This window comes from Thamnophis elegans, chromosome 16 (assembly GCF_009769535.1).
Source record: "Thamnophis elegans isolate rThaEle1 chromosome 16, rThaEle1.pri, whole genome shotgun sequence".
Lineage (NCBI taxonomy): Eukaryota > Metazoa > Chordata > Lepidosauria > Squamata > Colubridae > Thamnophis > Thamnophis elegans.
The window spans coordinates 21634708-21659332 of record NC_045556.1 but is presented as its reverse complement, the minus strand read 5'-3'; the positions used below and the strand labels follow the sequence as shown (position 1 = coordinate 21659332).

At 40.8% G+C, this 24625-nt stretch overlaps 1 protein-coding gene across 1 annotated transcript in view; it reads left to right on the top strand.

The window, feature by feature from the left end:
• The window catches only part of IGF1R (insulin like growth factor 1 receptor), a 225271-nt gene that overhangs the window by 4605 nt on the left and 196041 nt on the right, over positions 1–24625 (top strand). Inside the window, 1 exon segment of the mRNA XM_032233352.1 lies at positions 22000–22545. Within this exon segment, the coding sequence (XP_032089243.1) occupies positions 22000–22545 (546 nt within the window).

Sequence of the window (24625 nt, the reverse complement as noted above, 5' to 3'; positions counted from 1 at the left end):
GGGACTGGGGAGATTTCTTTGGAAAACTGCTGAAGACACTTTGCCAAGAGATACAAAGGAGAGTAATAAACATACTTTCCTAGGAAACCGGGCCTTGTGGTCTTTTGTTTGCAAACTAATGATATTTGGGCTTAACCTTGGAGACTGCCAAGTGTTTGGTTACCTTAGGACAGCTGCTTGTTTTGTTGTTAAGAAAGACACGTCAAGGATAGTTGCACTAAAATTTTAAGAGCAAATATTATTAGCAGGGAATTATAATGGCTGCCTTTATCATGCAAAAACACCATTAAGAATCTGCTCCAGATATTATGGTGGCAAAGGAATAGAAGCCATTGAATGCATAAGAAGATGTAGTAAACCATCTCATATTAGATGCAGCAGCTGGTAAGGCATGGAGGGATTGGCATGCCTTAAGAATTTGAGACTTTCTGCATGTTTGTATCCCATTGATAGGATTCCTCTTTTAAGCCACATTGATATAATTCTAAAACTCCCATATCTGTAACTTTCAACTGGCTGAAATGTTGCGTCTTTGGGGCAAAACACTTTTTCAACCACAGTACCTCAAATGGACCCATTTACAGAATGCATCTAAAATCAAGGATTACCCTAGAATGAAAATTTGGCAAATTTTATAAAATATGACACAAAACCATCAAGTATTCTGACATTACTGAAGCTAAAACATTTTCTGTACAAGCCCAACCTGGCCTGCTTTCAAGACAGATGCATTTCTGAATATCTTGTTGAATTTTTAAGAACTTTTCAAGTAAGTTAGAAGCTCTGCTGTTGTTGAAGGCTTTGAGGAATCTGGTAAACATTTCTGAAGAGAAAGCCAAAGGGTGAGGATAACAGAGTGGAAAGGGAACTTTGAGGTCTTCTAGTCCAACCCACCCTGTTCAAGCAAGGTCACGAGCTATCTAGTCTTTTCTATGGTTCTCTGCTGTTGGTAAATCCTGATTCACATTTTTAGACTCAAATCATAATGCCTGGGCTGATCTAAAATAACACTTTTCAAGTAATTAGTAGATCTATAAGTGATTTTTTTAAAAAGTAAAATATTCTCCCAGTTTTCCCACTTGAAAGCAGCTTTAAATAGATTTGTGATCTATTCTTAAACGGCTGTAATTGTTGACCTAATCCACAATTAACATGATCATGGTTTGTGAAATTGATCCAGGAAGTTTCATAATTATTATGTAAGCTATTGGGATAATACAGGTAGTCCTTGAGTTACAAACATTCATTTTGTGACCGAAGATGCAGCAGCACTGAGAAAAGGAGTTATGAACATTTTTCATACTTATGACTGTTACAGCATCCCCAGGGTCGTGTGAGCATAATTCAGATGCTTAGTGAGTAATTCATATTTATGACAGTTGTAGTGTCCCAGGGTCATGTGATCCCTTTCTGACAAGCAAAGTCAATTGGGGGTGGGCATTGGAGCCAAATTTAATTTAATTTAATTTAAATTATTAGATTTATAGGCCGCCCAATCCCGGATTAAGCAATTCACTGCTTAACCATGTTACTAACTTAACTACTGCAGTGATCACTTAACAAATATGGCAAGGCAGGTCATTAAATGGGGCAAAACTCACTTAACAAATGTCTCATTTAGCAATAAACATTTTGGGGTCAGTTGCAGTTGTGAGTTAAGGACTACCTGTACTTTAACTCTTTACGAACATTGGAGCATCCTAAAATGCTTAGCCAGGTTATACTAAAATCCACGTATGTGCAAAACCTGCGATATATACTCTGGTTACTACGCAGAGCATGAAAATACTTGTTTCATCATCAAGTTTATAAATACTGAGAGCTGGAATGTTCTCCACTATTTCATCATACTTCCTCAAAACAACTGTAGTACTAAAAACATTTCAAAAGATTTTTGCGGTTATACCTTTTTTTAAGATAATATATATTTCTTAAGTGTTGCTTTCTAAAATAATTGCTGTAGATGTTATAAGGAGCCTGAAGCGGAATTCATTTATTTAATTGTTGTGGATATAGATAAAGGCAATATACTTTGTTTACAGAATTTACAGAGACTGCATTTGCTGGCGTGAATGATATAGACCAGGGGTAATCTAATCTTGGTGACTTTAAGGCCTGTGGACTTCAACTCCGAGAATTTTCCAACCAGAATTCAACTTTTGCTAGTTGAAGTTGCCAAGATTGGACACACCTGATGTAGACTAAATGAGCAATGGAAGTATGATAGTTACGCGATTCCTACTTTATAGTAAGTTACAATAAATGAAGAGGCGGCACGATTAAGATGGAAAGCGGACAGTCCAGGTTTTAGACCTGAAATCCACGTGAACGGCATGAGCTCCCGTCCTCACTTCAGCTACTGCCAGCCTAGCTGTTTGAAAGCATGCAAATGCAAGTAGATAAATAGGTACCACTTCACTGGGAAGGTAACAGGGCTCCATAACCTCATGCTGGCCACATGACTTTGGAAATGTCTTCGGATAGCACTGACTCAATGACCTTGAAATGGAGATGAGCACCATGATAAAATCTGCAGTCTTTTACCTTTATTTTTTTACAATAGGTAAAGGCAGGAGAGATAGATAGACAGACATAGATGATAGAGATGTAGCTAGGTAGGTAGGTAGGTAGGTAGATACAGATAGATAGATACAGATAGATAGGATTATGACCACTTCACTGTTGTTTGTTTGCGCACACAGAGCTTATGCACAAATTCCTTGTGTGTCCAGTCACACTTGGCCAATACAGAATTCTATTCTAAAAAATAAATAGATAAAAGAATTGATTAGTTTGGTGTAGCTGGTTTGGTGGACATGCAATGCTAAAATGGTAAATCGTATACCAGTGTCTTGTATGAGTATGAAATATTAAATATTGAAGTACGGTATGAAATGTTTTAAATCAAATTTAGTATGGTGGAGTAGCATAAGGGAATTTCTGATGGCTTCTTATTTGAGAATTCCACAAAACTTTACAAATATGTGTAGTTGCTGGGAGTTGGAAGTCCTGAACGGTTGGAATAGACCAAACTCCTTAGGCAGTGAATTTGTTGCACCACAGCAGGTATAGGCCTTGACTTAGAACCATTTATGTAGTGGCCATTCGCCCTAACAATGGCAGAAAGCAAGACCCACTTAACGACCACATGATTGTTTAAACTGCAGTAATTTGCAGTAAAAGCTTGATAAAATGGGCCGTGACTCATTTAACAATTGCCTTGCTTAGCAACATAAATTCTGATCCCAGTTGTGGTCATAAGTCAAGGACTCCCGCGTCCCGTGAAAAGAAGCCTCTGCGGAACATGCGTCTCAAACCAGAGGTGATCAGTCCAGGCTGCGTATCTTCCTTCGGGGATGAAATTGTGTGTTTTCTTCCACTTAAGGAGCTGACCTGACCCCAGGCTGATAAAAATCACAGCTCTTTCCTTTTGATTTTCTTCCATCCCCTTTTCCTGGACTTCACTTGTACACGAGGCCAACAAATAGAAGTTATGGGGGGAATGTTATCATGTGGAGCCCTGTGATTGATGAACTCACACGATAGTTGTGTTTACTTGGAAGTGTGAACTGAGAATGCAGTCATAAGGGCCAAGACTTTCTCGAGCCTCCGCTGTGCTTGGAAGCTCCTGGAGGAGGACGAGAAGGAAGAGGAGGAGGAGGGGGACGGCCTTTCTGGGATAGGAGGTCCAGGAGAGCCTAGAGCTGGCTGAAGACGATGCTGTGGTTGTGGTGTTTGTGCGAGAGGCCAAGCAACCTGCTGCTTGATGCACTCGGCTGCGCCACATCTGCAAACACAGCGCTGACCTCCTGACCCCTTCCTATCTTCGCTATTTAAACAGTCTTAGCTATTAAAACAAAATGCAAAGCAGTGACACTCTTGTTTTCTAAGCTTCCCAGATTTCAAACAAGGCTGAGGATGTAGCAATCGCAGTTGTGGTAGCCTTAGCAATTTCCGCTCCCTACCGTGGGTGCTAAAAGGTTGGCGAACTCTCTTTCAGTTTTCTATATGCTTCCATAAACATGATCTGAAATGGGACCTCTTCCTCCACACAAATCCTACCAATATTTAAAAAGGACCCAATTAAATAAAAACCAAAGGAGACAAAAAGAGGCTGCTAGTCCATTGATTTATGGGGGGAAGGGATCCAAAAACTTCTGTAGGTGGCAAAACTAGGGCAAAGCTTTAGGACCATCCTTCATTGGAAGGGAAAATACATCCAGTTTTGGTTGCCACCATTTGGAATGGAGTCCCAAAGGTGTTTTTTCAAGACTTTCTGATTTTTCTTTGAAGGCATTTCGCTTTTCATCAAAGAAGCTTCTTCAGAAAAAACCAGAAAGTCCAGTTGGCCTCTTGAAAAAACTACCTTTGGGGCAACCTTGACCTGCATGGCTGAGAATTTCCATTGACATTTGGAATGGAGTGTTGAACAGACATGGATGCGGGAACTTAGTTTATGCCTAAATAACAGTTTAAATCAAAACATTGTAAACATAGTTGAATTGTCAAACTGATTCTTGAGTAACCTATTAGTTTTTAAAGTCTTCTCATTGCAGCCCCATGGGCCTAGTCCCATGATGAATCTATGGCACGATTGCTAGAGGTGGCACACGGAGTCCTCTCTGTGGGCAGATGTGCCATCTCCAGCTGTTCTTCTGGTTTCCAGCGTGCACACCAGTTGGTCTTCGCGGGTCATTTTCCAGGCCTTTTGGGGGCCATTTTCCAGGCCATTTCAGGCTGTTTTTCAGGCTGAAAATGCCCCCCCAAACCCAACATCAAAACAGCCCAGAAAACGGCCTGAAAATGCCCCCCAAAACTGGCACAAACGGGCAAAAACCAGGCATGTGCATGCAAGGCAGCTAGTCTTTGGGTTCTGGTGTTTTGGTGCATGCTCATACGCACACATTCCAGTTTGGGCACTCGGTTCCAAAAAGGTTGGCCATCATTGGCCTAGTCGGTTGCGTTCCCGGCGTTCAGGGTTCATCTCTGAGAGTCGTGATAGTGATTCAGGTCTTGAATAGTACATTGAAGATTCAACAATAATAAGAGTTGGAAGATATCGTAAAGGTCTTCTAGTCCAACTCCCTGCTCAAGCAGGAGAACTTATACCATTTCAGACAAATGGCTGTCCAGTTTCTTCTTGAAAACCTCCAATTTCTGGAGTCAAGTTGTTCAACGGATTATTACTATTTTTATTTTTTTTTACTGTCTGGAAATTTCTCCTTATTCTAGATTGGATCTCTAATGATCTTCCATCTGTTAGTTCTTTTCCTGCCCTCGGGTGCTTTGGAGAATAGGATAAACCAATTTTGTTGTATTTAAGTACAATGACAATAAAGATTATACTTATATAAACCCTCTTCTCTGTGATAGCCCATCAAATACTGGAAGACTTCTATGTGTCACTCCTAATCCTTGTCTTCATTAGACTAGACATATCTAGTTCTAGCTAGCTATCTAGGTTTAGCCTCCAGACCAGCGGTTCTCAACCTGTGGGTCGTGACCCCTTTGGGGGTCGAATGATCCTTTCACAGGGGTCACCTAAGACCATCGGAAAATTGCAAAATTACAGTTATGAAGTAGCAACGAAAATAATTTTATGGTTGGGGGTCACAACAACACGAGGAACTGTATTAAAGGGTCGCGGTATTGGGAAGGTTGAGAACCACTGCTCTAGACCCATGATGGCGGATCTATTGCAGGTGTGCCACAGGTGGCACGCAGAGCCCTCTTTGCGGGTACGCCAGCCGTCACCCCAGCCAAGCTCCACCACGCATGCGTGCATGCCTCCCAGTGGCCAGCTGGTCTTTGGGTTTCTGCCACGCATGCGCAGAGCGGGCAGGATATGCTCGGACATTCATGGGGGGGGGCAGGATGCATGCACAGCTTGCATTGCATTTTGGGGCCTGATCTGGCACCCCAGTGCCCTCTTTTGGCTTCCAGGTTAGTACAGGAGGATTTCCAGGCCCAAAATGCCCCCCCCCAGCTGTACACATTGCATTATGGGTGCATTATCGCACGACAATATACTTTTGACACACAACGACAAAAAGGTTAGCCATCACTGCTCTAGACCGCTTATCACGTTTAAAAAAAAATTGAGAATGTGTTTGCTTTTGGTTGAGAACATATGTTGCAAGATACCACCAGTGGAGGGGAACTTGAAATGATTTCTCTTTTGAAAATTCAAACGAATGTGTTGATCTGGCCCGAACAAGGCCTACCTTTGTGGGAACAGGTGGAAAATAAATGCTGTAAGAGCTTTATTTGTTTTGGAGTTTCTATTGTACTTACACCTGATTTGAGGAAGATGGTGAGTACCAAAAGGCACCCCCTGCCCGCTTTCCTCCTGTAGGAGCCAAAATGTTTCTGTTTCCTAGTAACTAGAGAGATTGGTATGGTCAGGTCTGTTTGTTCCATTTTTGCAATTCCCAGAAGTAAATCGTAGATTTAGTGGAGGGGCTACTCTGAGGAAACGAATGTGAAGAGAGGCAGATTGGGTGAAGTGGGCCTCCAGTTCTTTGGAGTTGTTTGAAATGTGGCAAGAATGAATGCCACCAGATCGGAGAAGGCAAATTGCAATGATGGAGGTGGACGCTCAGTAAAAATGAGTGTTTTGCATCCCGGTTTCAATTGAGTTCTTAAAAATGCTTGAAACGCCAAGGTGTGTCACAAATAGTCCGTGGCTTAACAACTGTTCATTTAGTGACGGTTCAAAGTTTTACAACGGCACCGAAAAACGGGACTGATGGCTGTTTCTCATACTTGACTGTTATGGTATCCCCATGGTTACGTGATCAGAATTCAGATGCTTGGCAACTGACTCACATTTATGACGGTTGCAGTGTCTCGGGGTCAGGTGATCTCCTTTTGCGACCTTCTGACAAGCAAAATGAATGTGGAAGCTCAAATTCACTTAACCACCATGTTATTAGTTTAACAACTGCAGTGCTTCGCTTAACATCTCTGGTAAGGAAGGTTGCAAATGGGGCAAAGCTCACTTAACAAATGTCTCACTTAGCAACAGTAATTTTGGCCTGAATTGTCATAATTCGAGACTACCTCTATTGATGGACTTCTGCTTTCTGAACCATTTTCTTCATTACCCCAAATCACTTCTCAAAAAGTATTGTCAAATTTTGAGGATTGGTAGTAAGTCCCTTCCTTCACCATTGTGGTAAATTCAGATGGTTGCTGAAAAATTGGTTGTAATCCGAGGACTTATCTGCATTATAAAAACAACAAATCATTGAATGATCTTTGTCATTTTAACAGGTTACTTATTCTTGGTGATTTCATCATTTTTTCTTCATAGGAAGACTTTGGGGAGATTTTTAATATATTTCAGTCTACCTGGCAATCATTAAATCTGTTTAAATATCTATGTTGTGGTAGGTAAAGAATTTGCGTGTAGATAGCCTAATAAAAGCCAGTTTTGGGTAATTTATCCAGGTTTGAAAAGCACTGTTTTATATTCTAATGCTCCAGTTGCCACATTTCAGTCACCTCTGGAGCAACAGATAAGAGAGAAATATTGCCAGAATGCAGAAATGATTATCGTTTCTACTCAAATACGGTTCAGGAAGCCCAAATATTTCCCTTCAAGGGCAATTTAGAAAGATATAGGCAATGAAGCATATGTTTAAAAATCTCTGTAAAGAATAAATACCTCTTTAAAAAAACTCAGCCAGGAAAAAGCAGCAAGGAACTGCGTCTCAAACAGGTTTTTGTTGATTTATTAGCTTGCTTAGGAAAGTGAACAATTAAAAAGAATTTCCACTTAGTCATTTAATAAACAAATGCTGGTATCGGGACTTTCATTTTATTTATTACAATTTTATCTCACTTTACAAAATAATAGCCCTCTCCAAAGATCCTATAGTTTACGCAAGTGTAAATGAACACGCAGTAAATGGGTTAAAATAAATGTCTACAGTCCTTTCTAGAGTAGTTTGATGACCAGCTGAGCAGGTAGCGAATTAATGCATTCCAGACGTAGTTTTTGTGCCTCTGAAAAGTTTATTTACAGTTAGTCCTTGACTTGTGAGCACAATTGAGCCCACATTTATGTTGCTAAGTGAGAAATTTGTTAAGTGAGTTTTGCCCCATTTTTCTTGCCACAGTTGTTAAGTGAGTCACTGCAATTGTTAAATTAGTAGCACGGTTGTTAAGTGAACTTGGTTTCCCCATTGACTTTGGTCCTCAGTAGGTTCCAAATTATATGACTCTGGGACACTGCATCCGTCATAAATATGAACCGGTTGCCAAGCATCTGAATTTCGATCACGTGACCATGAGGATGCTGCAATGGTCATGTGTGAAAAATGGTCCTAATTCACTTTTTTCAATGACGTAACTTGGAATGGTCACTAAATGAATTGAAAGTTGAGGATTACCTGTATTCATTTATTAAATATATATGCTTGCCCATCTCTGATAGACAATAGACAAACCATAATATCCCAAAGTGCTTTCTTTATATTAATATTGTGTAGGAATTGATGTTCCAGCTTTTTAAAAAAAATCAGCATCCAGCTTCACTAATGTTAAAGAAGGCTGGTGTGTGTGTGTGTGTGTGTGTGTGTGTGTGTGTATATTTGTATATTTACATGTAGTCTTTGATTTTTGATTGCAATGGAGCCTGCTCAGTGTGTAAGTCTTACGTCGTGACAATTGTTAAAACTGGTCTACCCCCACAATTGACCTAATTTTACAACTGTTTTTACATCGGTCATTAAATGAACCAGTGGCTTGTCAGGAACCAGTTTTGCCAAAAACCAGAAGTTAATGCCAGTTTTCAGCAAAAAATTTCATCAAACGTGGTCGCATGATTGCGGGATCTGCAAATGTCTCTAAATGCAGCCCTCTAAATGCAAACCTGTGCCACTGGGGCGGTCGGCCCTCTTCTAAATTTTGGAACAGGGTTATATGTACTCCCCCACTTCTTGGGAGGTCCATCATAACTTTGAATGATGGTTAAGCTTCTGAAGGCAGGACAAGAAAGACCAGGGTGACATGACAGCAGTGCTCCAACATTTGAGGGGTTACCACAGAGAAGAGGGGGTCACCCTATTCTCCAAAGCATCTGAAGGCAGGACAAGAAGCAATGGATGAAAACTAATTAAGGAGCAAAGCAATCTAGAACTAAGGCGAAACTTCCTGATACTAAGAACAATTAATCAGTGAAACAGAAGTTGTGGGTGCTCCATCACTGGAGAGTGGACAGCCATTATTTTCCAAAGCACTAGAAGGTAGGACAAGAACCAATGCATGGAAATTAATCAAGGAGAGAAGCAACTTAGAACTAAGGAGATACTTCCTAATAGCAATGACAATTAATCCGTGGGACATCTTGTCTCCAGAAGCTGTGGATGCTCCATCACTGGAGGCTTTTAAGAAGAGACTGGACAACCATTTATCTGGAAACGGAGTAGGGTTTCCTGCTTGAGCAGGGGGAGTAGAAGATCCCCAAGGTCCCTTCCATCTCTGTTGTCCTGTTGCTCTGTTAAATTGACACCCTTCTGCGTGGCAGCCCCTCAAATATTGGAACCTTTCTACCACGTCTCTCCTAATCCCTCAGAATCCATTCTCTACAAGAAGCAATGGTGGAAGCCTTGGATGTTTTGTTCAAGTCTTGGGGTGGAGATGTTGGGGACCACGTGGTCTGAATAGTTGAAATTCCTGACCCTCTTAAGATAAAGAGCTCCGGCGTTTGTGCAAGCCCCCTTTTTTGCAAGGCGTCGTAAACATTTCTTTCCCACTTCCTGAGGGGCTCCTGGCGAGATTTATGGGGCGGGTGATGGGTCTTGGAGCAGATGGTTTGTTTCCATTTCCCTTTGGTATGTAAAGGCCGTTTCTTTGAAGAAAGAATACTTGTTGTGATGTTGTGAGGCCACAAAGGGGGGTCTGCCTTGGCCATTCAGCTCTTTGAGGGGCAGTTGGCAGGGTGTGTGTCTGTGTGTGTGTGTGTGTGTATCCGGCATTATTTATCTTGGGTTGACACAGCAAACAAAATCCACCGTGTCCGTAGGGTTTGGGTCGGGCTCAATGCAACCAAATGGAGATTTGTATGATTGCGTTTGCATTTTGTGTATATGCGTGTGGGGTTGCATGCCTGTGTGTATTAATGGCATTTTTGAATGGGGTGAAAAGTGTAAGTAACAAAACAAGTATGCAAAGATAGAAAGTAAGAAAAAGAAAAAGGACGGAAATGAATCACACGGTTTGTGTGATTGTATTTGTATTTTTGTAATGTGTGTGTGTGAGAGAGAATGGAATTTTTCAATATGGTAAAATGTATGCAAAAGAATATAGAACAAACAAGAAACAGAAAAATAGGCAAAGGTAGACAATAAGAAAAAGGGAGTAAATGAACACACACATATAAAAATATCTCTTCCATCCTTATTTCAATTTATTGAGTAATTGTTATCTTAATCATTTCCCCAATTTTTTAATCCCCAAATCTGGAATTCTGTCCATTCGATCTTTTCTTCTTTCAACAAAAGGTCCATATAAGGTTTCTTGTCCGTCAGAAAAGTCTGTCATTTCTTTCCTCTGACAAAACTGGTCTATTTCGCCATTTTTGTAGGTTCAATTTGTTTTATAATCCAGTCCTCCATCATAGATACAATATTTTTTCTTCTTCTACAACTTTTTGTATACCATACTTTTGCTGCAGTTAAATCATCTACAATATCAACTTCCTGCATTTCTTTTCAAATTCCTTGTCCATAAAACCTAGTAGGAGTAATGTTACATCCACCGTACGATAAATAAATAAGGAATAATACAGGTAGTCCTAAACTTACAACAGTTCTTTTAGTGACCGTTGAAACTGGAAAAAATGAAAGAAAAAAAATCACCTAAATTTGTGTGTGTGTGGGGAAGACTTATGACCATTTTTTCATACTTATGACTGTTGCAGCAGTTACAACCTTGGTAGCATCCCCATGATCATGTAGGCAGTTAAGACAGTTGGCAACTGGTTCATACCTATGACGGTTGCAGTGTCCCGGGGTCATGCGATCCCCTTTTGCGACCAGCAAAATCAACAGGGGAGCCAGATTCACTTAACAACCAGGTTGCTAACTTAGTGACTGCAGTGATTCACTTAACAATCATGGCAAAATGGGGCAAAACTTACATAACAAAGGTCTCACTTAACAATAGAACATTTGGGGGCTCAATTGTGGACGTAAATCGAGGACTACCCATATTCCAGTTTCATCCAGATGTTAGTTTGCAATATCTTATGCACTTGCACCTTATTTATTTTATTTTATTATTTTATTATATTATTTTATTTTATTATTTTATTTTATTTTATTATTTTATTATATTATTTTATTTTATTATTTTATTTTATTTTATTATTTTATTTTATTATTTTTTATTTTATTTTATTATTTTAGTTTATTATTTTAGTTTATTATTTTTTATTTTATTTTATTATTTTAGTTTATTATTTTAGTTTATTATTTTATTTTTTATTTTATTTTATTTCATTATTTTTTATTTATTTATTTATTTATTTATTTTCTTTGCTTTTCACAAGTTGTTCTGTGTGAGATGATGTGAGTTATCTCCACCATCATGATTAAAACCATACAACTTTGCATCCCTGACTTCGGGAAATGTTTTATTATAGGCTAGGTAGGGTGGAAAGTTGATGGAGACAAACTCACTTTCCCCCCTTTTTTTCTTTGCTCCAACTACTTGCAACTATATTGCTTTTATTCCCTTCCAAAGGGCTGTATGGCAGAAGTTTCTTTGAATGTTGTTTTGGGGGGTTTGGGGGGGGGGAGAGGGGAGGGAGCTACTGGGGGGAGGGGGCTTAGAATCAATCCTTTGATGTTTGAGGGAGGGTTAAGTTGTATTGTTTTTGGTGCTCCTTGCAAATGTTATTGCTGAGACAATCTTGGGATTTTGTCTTTTCTCTCAAGAAATTCTACCCGAGTTCCTTTCCTCTGAAATTCTCAAGAGGAGAATTTCACGTCGATATTCTTGATAGACACACACACACACACACACACACACGCACGCACACACACACACAGAGAGACAGTGTTATCTTTGGTAGTCATTATTAATTGGTTCCGGGAGGCACAATGACAACCAAAAACAATGAGTACCAAACACATTTTTCCCATAAGGAATAATGTAGTGAGTCACGAGGCAGGTGATACCGACAAGTTATCGCTTGTGCGTCGAGTACCAAACAAACAATGATTGCAGGACAGAATGCGTTGAGTACCAAATTCAATGCAATGTGCGCACGCACACACCCACTCATACTGCCTTTATTATTTTTACAAATAACTCAAGGTGGCAAACATATCCAACACATCTGCCTCCTCTTATTTTCCTCACAACAAACAACCTGTGAGGTGGGCCTGGTTGACAGAGTGACATTGGCCCAAAGTCACCCAGCTGGCTTTCATGCCTAAAACGGGACTAGAACTCACAGTCCCCTAGTGATTGGTCCAAAATCACTGAACCAGCTTTCCTACCTCAGGTGGGTCTAGAACTCACTATCTCCCAGTTTCCAGCTGGCGGCTTAGCCACTAGACCAAATGGGCTGTTAGTCTTTTTCTGTGGTGATCTTTTCCCTTTCAACATATTTAAGATGCTATTAATGTTGTCGTGGCCTTGTTGAGAGATAACAGTAACCCACAGATTGCTGGTTTAGAGATACCTAAAAGCAAACAGCTACATCTAGCAAGATGTTCAGATCTAGGTATTGTTTCATATTTGTACGGTAGTGCTGGGGTGTTTTTTTTTTAAAAAATCAACACAATTTTGTGACTCTTGGATATGAAATGGCCGTGACATGGCCTTAATCCCTGGACGGGTTGTTTGTCTAAGTAGAAATTTTGTGTCGCTTTGTTATTGTTTATGGTTTATTTTCTTTATTTTACTTTAATTTGCGTGCCACACAAGCCTTGTTGTTCCCCATACGTGGGGGAGGATTAAATGAAAAGGTAAATAAATGAATTATGGACTCTTCACTAAGATTTGTATTGCAGTTATTAAAAGTATCAAACGCCAAGCTTGAAATAATCTTTTTCTCAGTTCTCCTGGGAAACAAAACAAATAAGAACTATTAAAGAAGAATAAGAACCTAAGGTTATAGGATTCTTGGCTTACAATGAATGAGTTGTGTGTTAGTGTACAAAAACTGCTGGATTCCCTTCACTGAAATTTTAATGAGCTGATAAACTAGGAATTATTATTTCGAATGCAGCTGACCCTGGTTTTCTCCTCTGTTGACTAACCAGGATGCTGAATAGCAATGCATCCAAGCTTATTATTCATGGAGAAAATTGGCTAGTGCAATTGAGTGCAATGCTAAGCGCTGACTGGTGCACAGGTAGTCCTTGGCGTATGACTGCAATGGAGTCCAGCAATGACAATCGGAAGTCGAGGTAGTCATTAAGTGGGTTGTTATGGGATTGACTCAATTTTACAACTTGTTCTGGGGGAAGTAAATGCTAGGTTTTGTCAAATTGCAGTCACAAATCTCTGGGCGCTGCAAACGGACATAAATACCGGCCAGTTGCCAAGTGTCCAAAACATAATCACATGACTAATATGGCTGGGAGTGGCAGTGGCTGTTGGAACTACCAGGTCATGGTTCCACCACAAAACCGCGCTTGACTAAGCCGTGTCTGACTAAACTGCGTAGCTGACATCATCAACAGGGCGACAACAGCGCGGAGACAGAAGTACGCTGTAAACCCTAAACCTAAAATTAACCCCTAAACCTAACCCCCCTAAACCTAATCCTAAACCTAACCCTAAACCTAACCCTTAACCTAACCCTAAACCTAACCCTAACCCTAACCCTTAACCTAACCCTAAACCTAATCCTAACCCTTAACCTAACCTTAACCTAAACCTAACCCTAACCCTTAACCTAACCCTAAACCTAATCCTAATCCTAACCCTTAACCTAACCCTAACCCTAATCCTTAACCTAACCCTAAACCTAATCCTAACCTTTAACCTAACCCTAAACCTAACCCTAATCCTTAACCTAACCCTAAACCTAAACCTAACCCTTAACTTAACCCTAAACCTAACCCTAAAGCTAACCCTTACCTTAAGTTGAATCGGCTTGCTTTCAAAGTGCTATTTAAAGCGCCCTTCTTTCTCCGCGCTGGCTGTTGTCGCCCTGTTGATGACGTCAGCGATGCGGTTTAATCGGGCGCGGCTTAGTTGAGCACGGTTTTGACGGGTCACGCCAGGTCATAAGTGATGGGCCCATCGTAACTTCGAACAGTTGCTAAGTGAGTGGTCGTAATTCAAGGACTACCTACAGGTGTTTAGGAGGGGCAAAGATAAAGTCCTGTGCCTTCATGTTGTAAGTTAAGTACAGACAGTCTTTCAATTACAGCAGTTCATTTAGTGACTGTTCAAAAGTTACAATGGCCCTGGGGGGAAAAAGTGTCTCATGACATTTTTTCACACTTATGACGGTTGCACTATCCCCCATGGTCACAATTCAGATGCTTGGCAACTGACATGTATTTATGACGGTTGCACTGCCCCAATCGCCTTTTGCAATCTTCTGATAAGCAAAGTCAGTGAGGGAGCCCGATTCACTTAACAACCTTGTAACTAACTTGACATCTGCTACGATTCACTGAATAACTGTGGCAAGAAAGGCGGTAAAATGGGAGCAAAACAAACCTAACAACCGGCTCACTTAGCCACAGAAATTCTGGGCATAGTTGTAGTTATAAGTCGAGGACTGTACCTGCATCTTGGCTTGCTGTTACAGGCAATCAATCAGAGGATTATCTAGTAAGCCGGAATTGCAACCAATCCATGAGTGGGTAGGCATCGAGGACTCCGCAGATGTAATTTCTTTCTGCTGTTGAATTCAAAGCACCTCTTTTTTAATGGTTTAAAGCAGCCATGTCATTTATAAAGCTTGTGCAGCTTTCCCTGGTTGTTCCCATGTGCATCTGCCAGCACAGCCGCTTTGCTGTTTTTCCCAGCAAAGGTTGTGCCTGTGCTTACACATGCGGGGCGAGGGGGGAGATAGCTGGGAGTAGCTTATGAAACAGCTAGGATGTGGTGGCTTTAATGATGCTAAAAAAAAAGATGTGCTTAAAATGCTGGGTTCCCTCATTAAAGAAATGACAATAGGGGCACCTCTGTTGGCTTAGTATGATGTAATGGTAAAGGTTCCCCTTGCACATATGTGCTAGTTGTTCCCGACTGTAGGTGCTCATCTCTGTTTCAAAGCCGAAGAGATAGCACTGTCCTAAGATGCCTCCATGGTGATGTGGCCGGCATGACTACATAACTACATGCCAAAGGCACACGGAACGGTGTTACCTTCCCACCAAAGGTGGTCCCTGTTTTTCTACTTGCAGTTTTTACATGTTTCGAACTGCTACATTGGCAGAAGCTGGGACAAGTAACAGGAGCTCACTCTGTTACGCGGCGTTGGGGATTCGAACCCCCAAACTGCCGACCTTCCTGATTGACAAGCTCAGCGTCTTAGCCACTGAGCCACCACTTTCCTGTTAGTGTGATGTACGTTACAGCAAATGTTCAACAAACCTACCAAATGCAGACACAGCTATTGTCTTGAGCTGCAAAAGTTGCTTTGTAGTTGAACCTTTGTAATTTTTGTAGTTGTTTTTATTTTAATTTTCTTTGTCAACCCAGAATCACTTGTTGAGATGCGCGAGCCATATACATTGGATAAATAAATAAATGGAGACCTTTGGAGAGGCATAATTTTCACTGGGAATTGAACAGCTGAAAGAATTTAAAATGCTATGCTGCAAATTTAGGGTTACTTTAGATATGATAAATTTGCCTTTCTTGATTTTATTGTCTTTTCATGCTGGAGTTGCTTATGAAAATCAAAATTGAACACATCTAGAGGGCACCAGGTTGGAGAATATCAGCCATGCGTAGTTAAACTCTGGGAATTACTTAGAGCCGAGAAGAAAATTACAGAGTTTGCGTGAAATGCTGAATGAATAACATTATGTTTGATTTTATGCTTTGGAAGACACATCATGGTGTGTGTGTGTGTGTGTTTGTGTGTAAACCACAGTCCAATGAAAACATACGGCAGCCAAAAAGAAACTGTAGCACTCTTTGAACAAGGATTAGATTGTCTTTTTATTATGTTAATTTCAAGGCAAAATAAACAAAAATAAGAACTGACGTATTAGGCAGTCATTAACTAGAGTTGAATGGAAGGTTTTTTTTTTTAAGAAGAAAAACAAGACGCAGAAAAGTGAACTTGGCTAGATAAAGATACAATGGCTGAATGTTAGATATGATTTATGGTATAAAATATTCAAATCTTATTAAACCGTCATAGAACTTCTTTTAAAACTTCTAAATTCAATTTCTCTGTAAGCCAAAGCTTTCCTCGTGGGGAATAAAAGGCTTATTAAACTGTTGGAAAACCGAGAACTGATTTTCCTAGATGAATTCGTACTCATTCTCCCAATGTCTCCCCAGTTCATATTTTCCATTGAACTACGCTTTACTGGATAAATCACAGCTGCATTTACACCAAAATAAGGCAAAATTTTGCGTTAAAAACAGAAGTAGCTGAATTCACACATGACATTAGATGCAGAGGAGGGTATTATCTCCATGAAGGGCTACATGTGAATCCAGCAATGGTTGCATTGGCGGTGTGACCAAGAAGCGGAAACCAACTGAATGATTATGATTTATAGCTGGCTTGAACTTGATGCTTTGGTTCCGCTTTAGCTCAATGCCAGACCATTACCAGAAGTCCTTGACTTGCAACCAAAATTTCTGTTGCTAAGTGAGACATTCGTTGGGAGCCTTGCCCCATATTATGATCTTTCTTGCTACTGTTGTTAAATGAATCATGGCAGCCGTTATGTTATGGTTGTTAAGTGCATCTGGCTTCCCCATTGATTTTGCTTGTCAGTAGGTCACCAAAGTGGATCACATGACCCCAGGACACTGTGACCATCATAAATAGGAGTCAGTTGCCAAGCATCCGAATTTTGATCACATGACTATGGGGCTGTTCGAGTGTGAAAAATGGCCATAAGTCACCTTTTTTTCTTGTAACTTTGAATGGTCACTAAATGAACTGTTGTAAGTCAAGGATTACCTGGATTTAGTGTTTCGTCAACCACCGCTAAACTTTGTGCACTTTCCACCTCCAATGTTATTGTAAAGTGGTATTAAAATTTGATATATTTTTTTCAGTTTACTTTGGCTCCATAACTGGACTCAACAGCGTCAATGCAATAAGTAGAAGCTATGCAGATATTCCTTTTTCTCTATATTCTGTCATAATAGAGGGTTGGTTGTGATTTTGTATTGATCATGACTTTATGCTAAAAGCCTCAAGATCCCCCCGCCCTTTAAGCGGAGATTCACATAGCTTAAGATCTGTGTATCTGAACCATAGCCACTTTAAGATGTGTGGATTTCAACTCCCAGAATTCCCCAACCAACATGGTTGGCTGGGGAATTCTGGGAATTAAAGCCTACACATCTTCAAGTTACTAAGGTGTTGGTTCCGACGGATGCCCTAATTAAATCATGAGCCTCGAGCCAAGTTTCAGAAGAAATCCAGTTATTTACTAGGAGCAACATGTCGGCACATACCAGTGGTGGGTTTCAAAAATTTTTCGAACCTTCTCTGTGGGTGTGGCCTCTTTTGTGGGAGTGGCTTGCCGGCCATGTGACCTGGTGGGAGTGGCTTGCTGGCCATGTGTTCTCTCTCTCTCTCCTTCTTTTTGTCTCTGTCCCTTTTTCCTTTTTTTCTTTCATCTCTTTCAATTTTCTTTCTTTTTTCTTTTTTTTTTCTTTCTTCCTTTCTTTCTCTTTCTCTCTGTGTGTGTGTGTGTGTGTGTGTGTCAGTGGTGGGTTTCAAAAAAATTTGGAACCTCTTCTGTAGGTGTGGCCTTCCACTGGTGGAACCTCTTCTAACCAGTTCGGTAGATTTGACGAACCGGTTCTACCGAACTGGTGCGAACTGGTAGGAACCCACCTCTGGCACATACCCAAGTGAAGCCAACTCTGACCCCACGTAATTTACGACCCAAGTATGACCCTGTTTCTCCCCTCCCCCCTGCCTATGGCAACTGGAAAGCAGGCCAAGGATGCTTTGCGAGTTGACATTAGGTTGAAAAAGGCTGCTTTAGATATATAGATCTATAGATCTAGTCCAATCAATATTTTAGAGCAGGGCTGCTTCAGATTTTTATTTTCGTTTTTGAACTTTCCACTTACTATGATAAGAAACCTTATGTTCCCAACACTTGTAGCAAAACAGGGTGGGAACATAAGTAATAGCAAGGGCTGCCTGAAGCACCTGTTACCCTGAGTAGCAAAGCCTACTTCTCCTCCTCTTCCTCTTCGTCCTTTCTATTTCTGCAACTTGATTGATTTAAGAGTTTTGCACTGCTCAGTTCCCGTAAGCTTGAAGGAACTTTCAGAATGACACAGCAAAGTTTAAAATAGGATTTTAAGAAGTCCAAGATATAAAGGCATCATAAACTTTGACAGTATCGTTGTGAGCGTGGGCTTTCTCATCCCCAGATTCTTCCCTAAGTAGAGAAGTATTTATGAGTCCCCAGAAGCTCAATAATATATAGGAATAGCAGAATAACAGAATTGGAAGGAACGTTGTTGGTCTTCTAGTCCAACCACCTGCTCAAGAAGGAGACCATATACCATTCCAGACAAATGGTTGTTCAATGTCTTCTTAAAAACCTCCAGTGTTGGAGCATCTGAACTTCTGAAGGCAAGCTGTTCTACTGATTAATTGTTCTAACTGTCAGGAAATTTAGTTCTAAGTTGCTTCTCTCCTTGATTGTTTTTCACCCATTGCTTCTTGTTCTATCTTCAGGTGCTTTGGAGAATACTTGAACCCACTTCTTGGTGGCAGCCCCTCAAATATTGGAAGATGCTATCATGTCACCCTAGTCCTTCTCTAGACATTCCCCACTTCCTGCTTATAACCATTCTTCATACAGGTCAAAACAGGGGGGGCATCACTAAGAAAGCCTCTTTGGGGGTTTCCATAGGTAGCAAGAAACCATTGGGTGGGAAGATTGTTATGGATACCCAGCGCTTGAGACATCAAAGTCTTTATAAAAGTTGAGGGCAACAGTTTTCTTCTTAAGAGCTGCATTGCTTAGTGACATAGTTGCCAGTCCCAGTTGTGGTTGTTAACGTAGCTCGGTTTACATAAGTTGCTGGACTGAAATCAAACCACATTATAGGCTGAGAGCCCAGTTGGCGCAGTGGTTAGAACTCAGTACTGCAGGCTAAGTCACTGCTCACTCCAGGAGTTCGATCCTGACTGACTCAAGATTGACTCAGCCTTCCTTCCTTCCAAGGTTGGTAAAAAGAGGGCCAAGATTGTCGGGGACAGCATTGATTCTGTACACCGCTTAGAGAGGGCTGTAAAGCACTGGGAAGCGGTATATAGGTCTAAGTACTATTTCTATTATTTTTATTTCTACTTCTATTCCATTCCCATGGTGGCATAATGGTTAGAATGCAGTATTGCAGGTTAACTCTGCCCACTGCCAGCAGTTCGATCCTAACCACCTCAAGGTTGACTCAGCCTTCCATCCTTCCAAGGTCGGTAAAAAGAGGACCCAGATTGTTGGGGACAGTATTGACTTTGAAACCGCTTAGAGAAGGCTGTAAAGCACTGTGAAGCTGTATAGTGTTATTGCTATTAATGGCTAGTTTCATTTTAATTGGTGAAAGCCCTCATATACATTGTAAAGTCTGAGTTGTATAAAGACAAGAATATTAGCAAAGTAAGAACTGGCAAGTTTCTTCATAAAGTTTTCTTCATTGGTGGAAGAATAACTCCACTACTAAGTATAATCCTGAAGACTCTTTAGCTCTGGATTCCAGGGATTGTTTGGTGCCTTTTCCAAACAGCATTAAGCTGTAATAATAATACTGAGGGTTAGTTGTATGTTGAGTATATCCATTTATTGAGTGTTTAAAAATGATAGTTTATAGTATATAGGCTTATAGTTTGGTATAATGCAGAGTTATTTTTTTCCTAAGAGGCCATATGACAAACTGGGACTGTTGTGGCTGACCAAACCAATGAGGACTTTGATGCGTAGCCATGCACGTATGTACATACATATGCCATCATCTTCTTTTAATGACCCCATAATCCCTTGCATCGGGGTGGAGTCTGGGCAACTGAACGGAGCCGAGTGTTTACTGGCCCGATGCCCTTCTTGTCACCAAAGCGGAGTTATATTCAGCAGATATATTCTCATTGTGCCAGAGAGAGAAATATCTGCCTCTACCTAGGATCTAACTCACAGCCTCCTGATTGTGAGACAAGAGCTCTGCCTCTAGGCCATCGCACCACTCAATTATCTAGGTACATATGTAAATTGAAAAAAAAAAAAAAGCTTTCAGCTTCAAAATAAAAGTAAGGTAGTTATATTGCATGCACGGCGAACACTTATTTACATTTCATTTCTAATTTTCGATTGACCTCACACAGGGATAGCCAATTCGCCACAGGTGGCCTGGAGACTGTAAAATGCTCAGGCCTGGTATCAATGGGTGATTCATCTGCTTTACATCCTATCTTAACAAGTTATCTAATATTCAGAGTATCAGACTATAGTCCAGTGATGGTGAACCTTTTTTCTTAAGGCGTGCCAAAATTGCGCGCACCCGCATGCCCACTCCATCCTCCCTGCCCACCTGTGAATACGTGTGAGACCCCTCCCCTTGTGCATGCACGCGTAACCCCTCCCCAACCTCCGGAGGCTCTTTGAAGCAGATTTTTGTATTGTTTTTTCCTTCCATAACGTCTTACAATCATTACATCAACATTGTTATGTCATCATACCTATACATATCAATCTTATTTCGCTTCTATATTTATATACATTTATCTACAGTTCTATACATACCTCTATTGTTTCTCAGCTGAATTAATTTTATTCCTGTTTTGCAACCATTTGTACCAATTATCCCAAATTTTCATAGTATTCAGACTCTTCTTTGTCCTTTAATTTTAGTGCTAAAATTGTCCATTTCTGCACAATCCAAAATTTTCTGAATCACTAATTTGTCTGGGGGGATATTACTTTGTTTCCACCATTGGGCAAACGCTATTCTAGCTGTGGTCAGAAGATGTATTAGTATGTATTTAACTTTCTTTCTATATTTCCCCTTGGTTATTCCCAGCAGAAAGAGTTTTGGTTTGTATTCTATTTGCTTCTCTGTAATTTGTTGTACCCATTTCCAAATTTTCATCTAGTATTTTTGAGTTTCCGGGCAGGTCCACCATATATGATAGAAAGTCCCTTGTGTTTTTTTTGCACTTCCAGCAAGTCAAATTCTTGCTGGGGAGGACGAAAAATGGCCCCAATGGCCTTATCGGAAGTTTGGGAATGTTTTTTGCCCTCCCCAGGCTCCGGAGGCTTTCCTGAAACCTGGGGAGGTCGAAAACGGCTCTCCTGGCTCTCCGGAAGGGTGAGAAATTAGCTGGCTGGCGCGCGCATGTGTGCTGGAGCTGACGGTTGCCGTGCCACCAAAAATGGCTATGCGTGCCACAGGTTCGCCATCACAGCTAAAGTCTCATAAAAATAATTGAAGGATATTCGGTTGGAGTAATTTTAGCACAACATTTCCTTAGTAACAGAACAAAAATATTGTGCTAAAATTAGATTCGGGAGGAAAGTAGGAGGAGAACCTAGAAGCGGGGTTGAAAGAGGAATCCGCCTAGAATCTCTACGTAACCACAAACGAACAAAGTCCAGCCTTCCTTGAATTCCGTTGACCCGTATCTAACTCCAAGCAGGTGCTAGTTGAGAAGATTCCTGTGTGTAGACTTTTAGCAATAAAGCAGTTTAATCGAACTGTCACTGTGGGCCTTCTCTTTCGTGCCCAGCAGAAAGTCGATTTACGTTTGCATTTTTAACAACATGAACTGAACCATCTTAAATCCCACTCTTTTTGTCTCCCCAGTTTGTGGGCCAAACATCGACATACGCAACAGTATGGAGGAACTGAAGCAGCTGGAGAACTGCACAGTGGTGGAAGGGTATCTCCAGATTTTGTTGATCAACCAAGGAGAGGACTTCAGCAACTTCCGCTTCCCCAAGCTCACCATGATCACCGAGTATTTGTTGCTTTTCCGTGTGGCTGGCCTGGAGACCCTCAGCGACCTCTTTCCAAACCTGACGGTGATTCGGGGCAACAGGCTTTTCTACAACTACGCCTTGGTCATCTTCGAGATGACCAACCTCAAGGAAATTGGGCTGTACAACTTGAGGAACATTACTCGGGGAGCCATCCGGATCGAGAAGAATACTGACCTCTGTTACCTGTCCACGGTGGACTGGTCTCTGATCTTGGATGCTGTTTTCAATAACTACATTATAGGAAATAAATCGCCAAAAGAATGTGGGGATTTGTGTCCAGGAACGATGGAGGAGAAGCCGCTGTGTGAGAAGACTTCCATAAATAATGAATACAGCTTCCGCTGCTGGACTTCCAACCACTGCCAGAAAAGTAAGAATTCATTCATGGTTCAATTTTGACTAATAATCCTCTCACTTGTGTAATAATGCACACACTCACTCACCCTTCCGGGGGGGGGGGTATTTGCTGTTAAGATACAGCCTGTTGTGCCTTAAAATGGTTTCTACTGTACTGGCAAAATGCATATGTTTGTTGTCTTCTCCAACTTATCAGGGGTGTCCAACCTTGGCCACTTTAAGACCTGTGGACTTCAACCCCCAGAATTCACCAGGAATTATGGGAGTTGAAGTCCATAGGTCTTAAAAGTGGCCAAGGTTGGACACTCCTGAATTAGGTGTACAGGTAGTTCTTGACTTACAATAGTTTGTTTAGTGACCATTCGATGTTACAAGGGCACTGAAAAAAGTGACTTATGGCCATTTTTCACACTTACAACCATTACAGCGTCCCTTATGGTCACATGATCAAAATTATGACGTTGCGGTGTTCCAAAGTGATGTCACCATCTTTGGTGACCTTCTGACAAGCAAAGTCAATGGGGAAGCCAGTTTGACGTATTATCAATTTATGAATGTTAAGGGTTAACAAATTTGGCAAGAAAAGTCGTAAAATGTGGCAAAACTCACTTAACAAACAATCTCTTAGCAAAAATAAATTCTGGACCCAATTGTGGTCATAAGTCGAGAACCACCTGTGTTGGAACTATGATTTCCATGTTTCCAATGGGCATTTATTTATTTATTAGATTTTTTAAAAAATGTATCCGTTTATTACTTTATAAGCATTGTCATTTTATTCAGTAGTTACATTCCTAGCATCTTTTGCATGCTGCGTTGGGCCAAGGTTCCTGGGATAAATTTTATGCTGAGTGGTACTGTATTAGCGTTGATGTAGAATGTGCATTTGGTGGGGGGGATACTTTTTAAAGGGTTGTGCATTGGGTTAAAATAGTCTGCAGTAAGCCAGCTTGTCTGGATTGCCATTTTGAGCTTGGAATTCTAGAAAAGCATCTACAAGGTAGGTTCGTTTCTTTATTAAATTTACATACTGTTTTTGTTCTGTAAGACAATTCAAGGTGATGTATACCGTCTCCTATCTCTTGACCTGTTGAACTTCAGCAAATGCTTGTTCGGATCCAGCGTCCTTGGAGTTTCCCATTTTGATTCGCAAATCTATCTATAAAAAAAATATCTGGGGGTAAGACACCCCTTGGGGTGGTGGTGCTGCTGTTAAGATACAGCCTGTTGTGCCTTAAAATGGCTTCTACTATACAGCACAGTGGAGTTGCCATGGTAATGGCTTCACAGTACTCCACAAGGGGCTCCCTCTGTAAGGGGGAAAATCCAACATTATAAATTACGTTTGGTCCAAACATTTCCCCCCTATAAATAAATACCTGGGTTATCTATTGGCTAGTAAATAATAATGTGTTATTAGAATTGTGCATTGAAAGAATGGTTTGCTAAGATCGAGAAGAATGTATTCATGGGGGTCAGGAAGACACACAGATAGTTGTAGGACTACAATTGAGCTCCAAATTTATGTTGGTGAGCAAGACGCTTATTAAGTGGATTTTGCCCCATTTTATGGCCATTCTGGACACAGTTGTTAAGTGAATCACTGCAGTTGTTAAGTTAGTAACACGATTGTTAAGTTCCCCATTGACTTTGCTTGTCAGAAGGTCTCAAAAGTTGATCGCATGATCATGGACAATGCAACCATCATAAATACGAGTCAGTTGCCAAGTGTCTGAATTTTGATTTAGTGACCATGGGAAGGCTGCAATGGTCATAAGTGTGAAAAATGGCCATGAGTCACTTTTTTCAGTGCCATTGCATGTTTGAAAGGTTGAAAGTTCAGGACTATCTTTGTATCGTAATACAATCACTTTTCCTTCTTTCTTCTTGCCCAAACTGTTACAGTCCCTGCTTGCTCCAGCAGGGGCCTGGACTAGAAGACCTCCCAGGTCCCTTCCAGCTCATTCATTCTATTCGTTCTATTCCGGTAAAAACATAATTTCTCTGGGTCAGATGGATAAACTGGCTTTACCTCCCTTAAGTACATTTAGTCCTCGACTTGCAACCATTAATTACTTTAATGACCTTTCGAT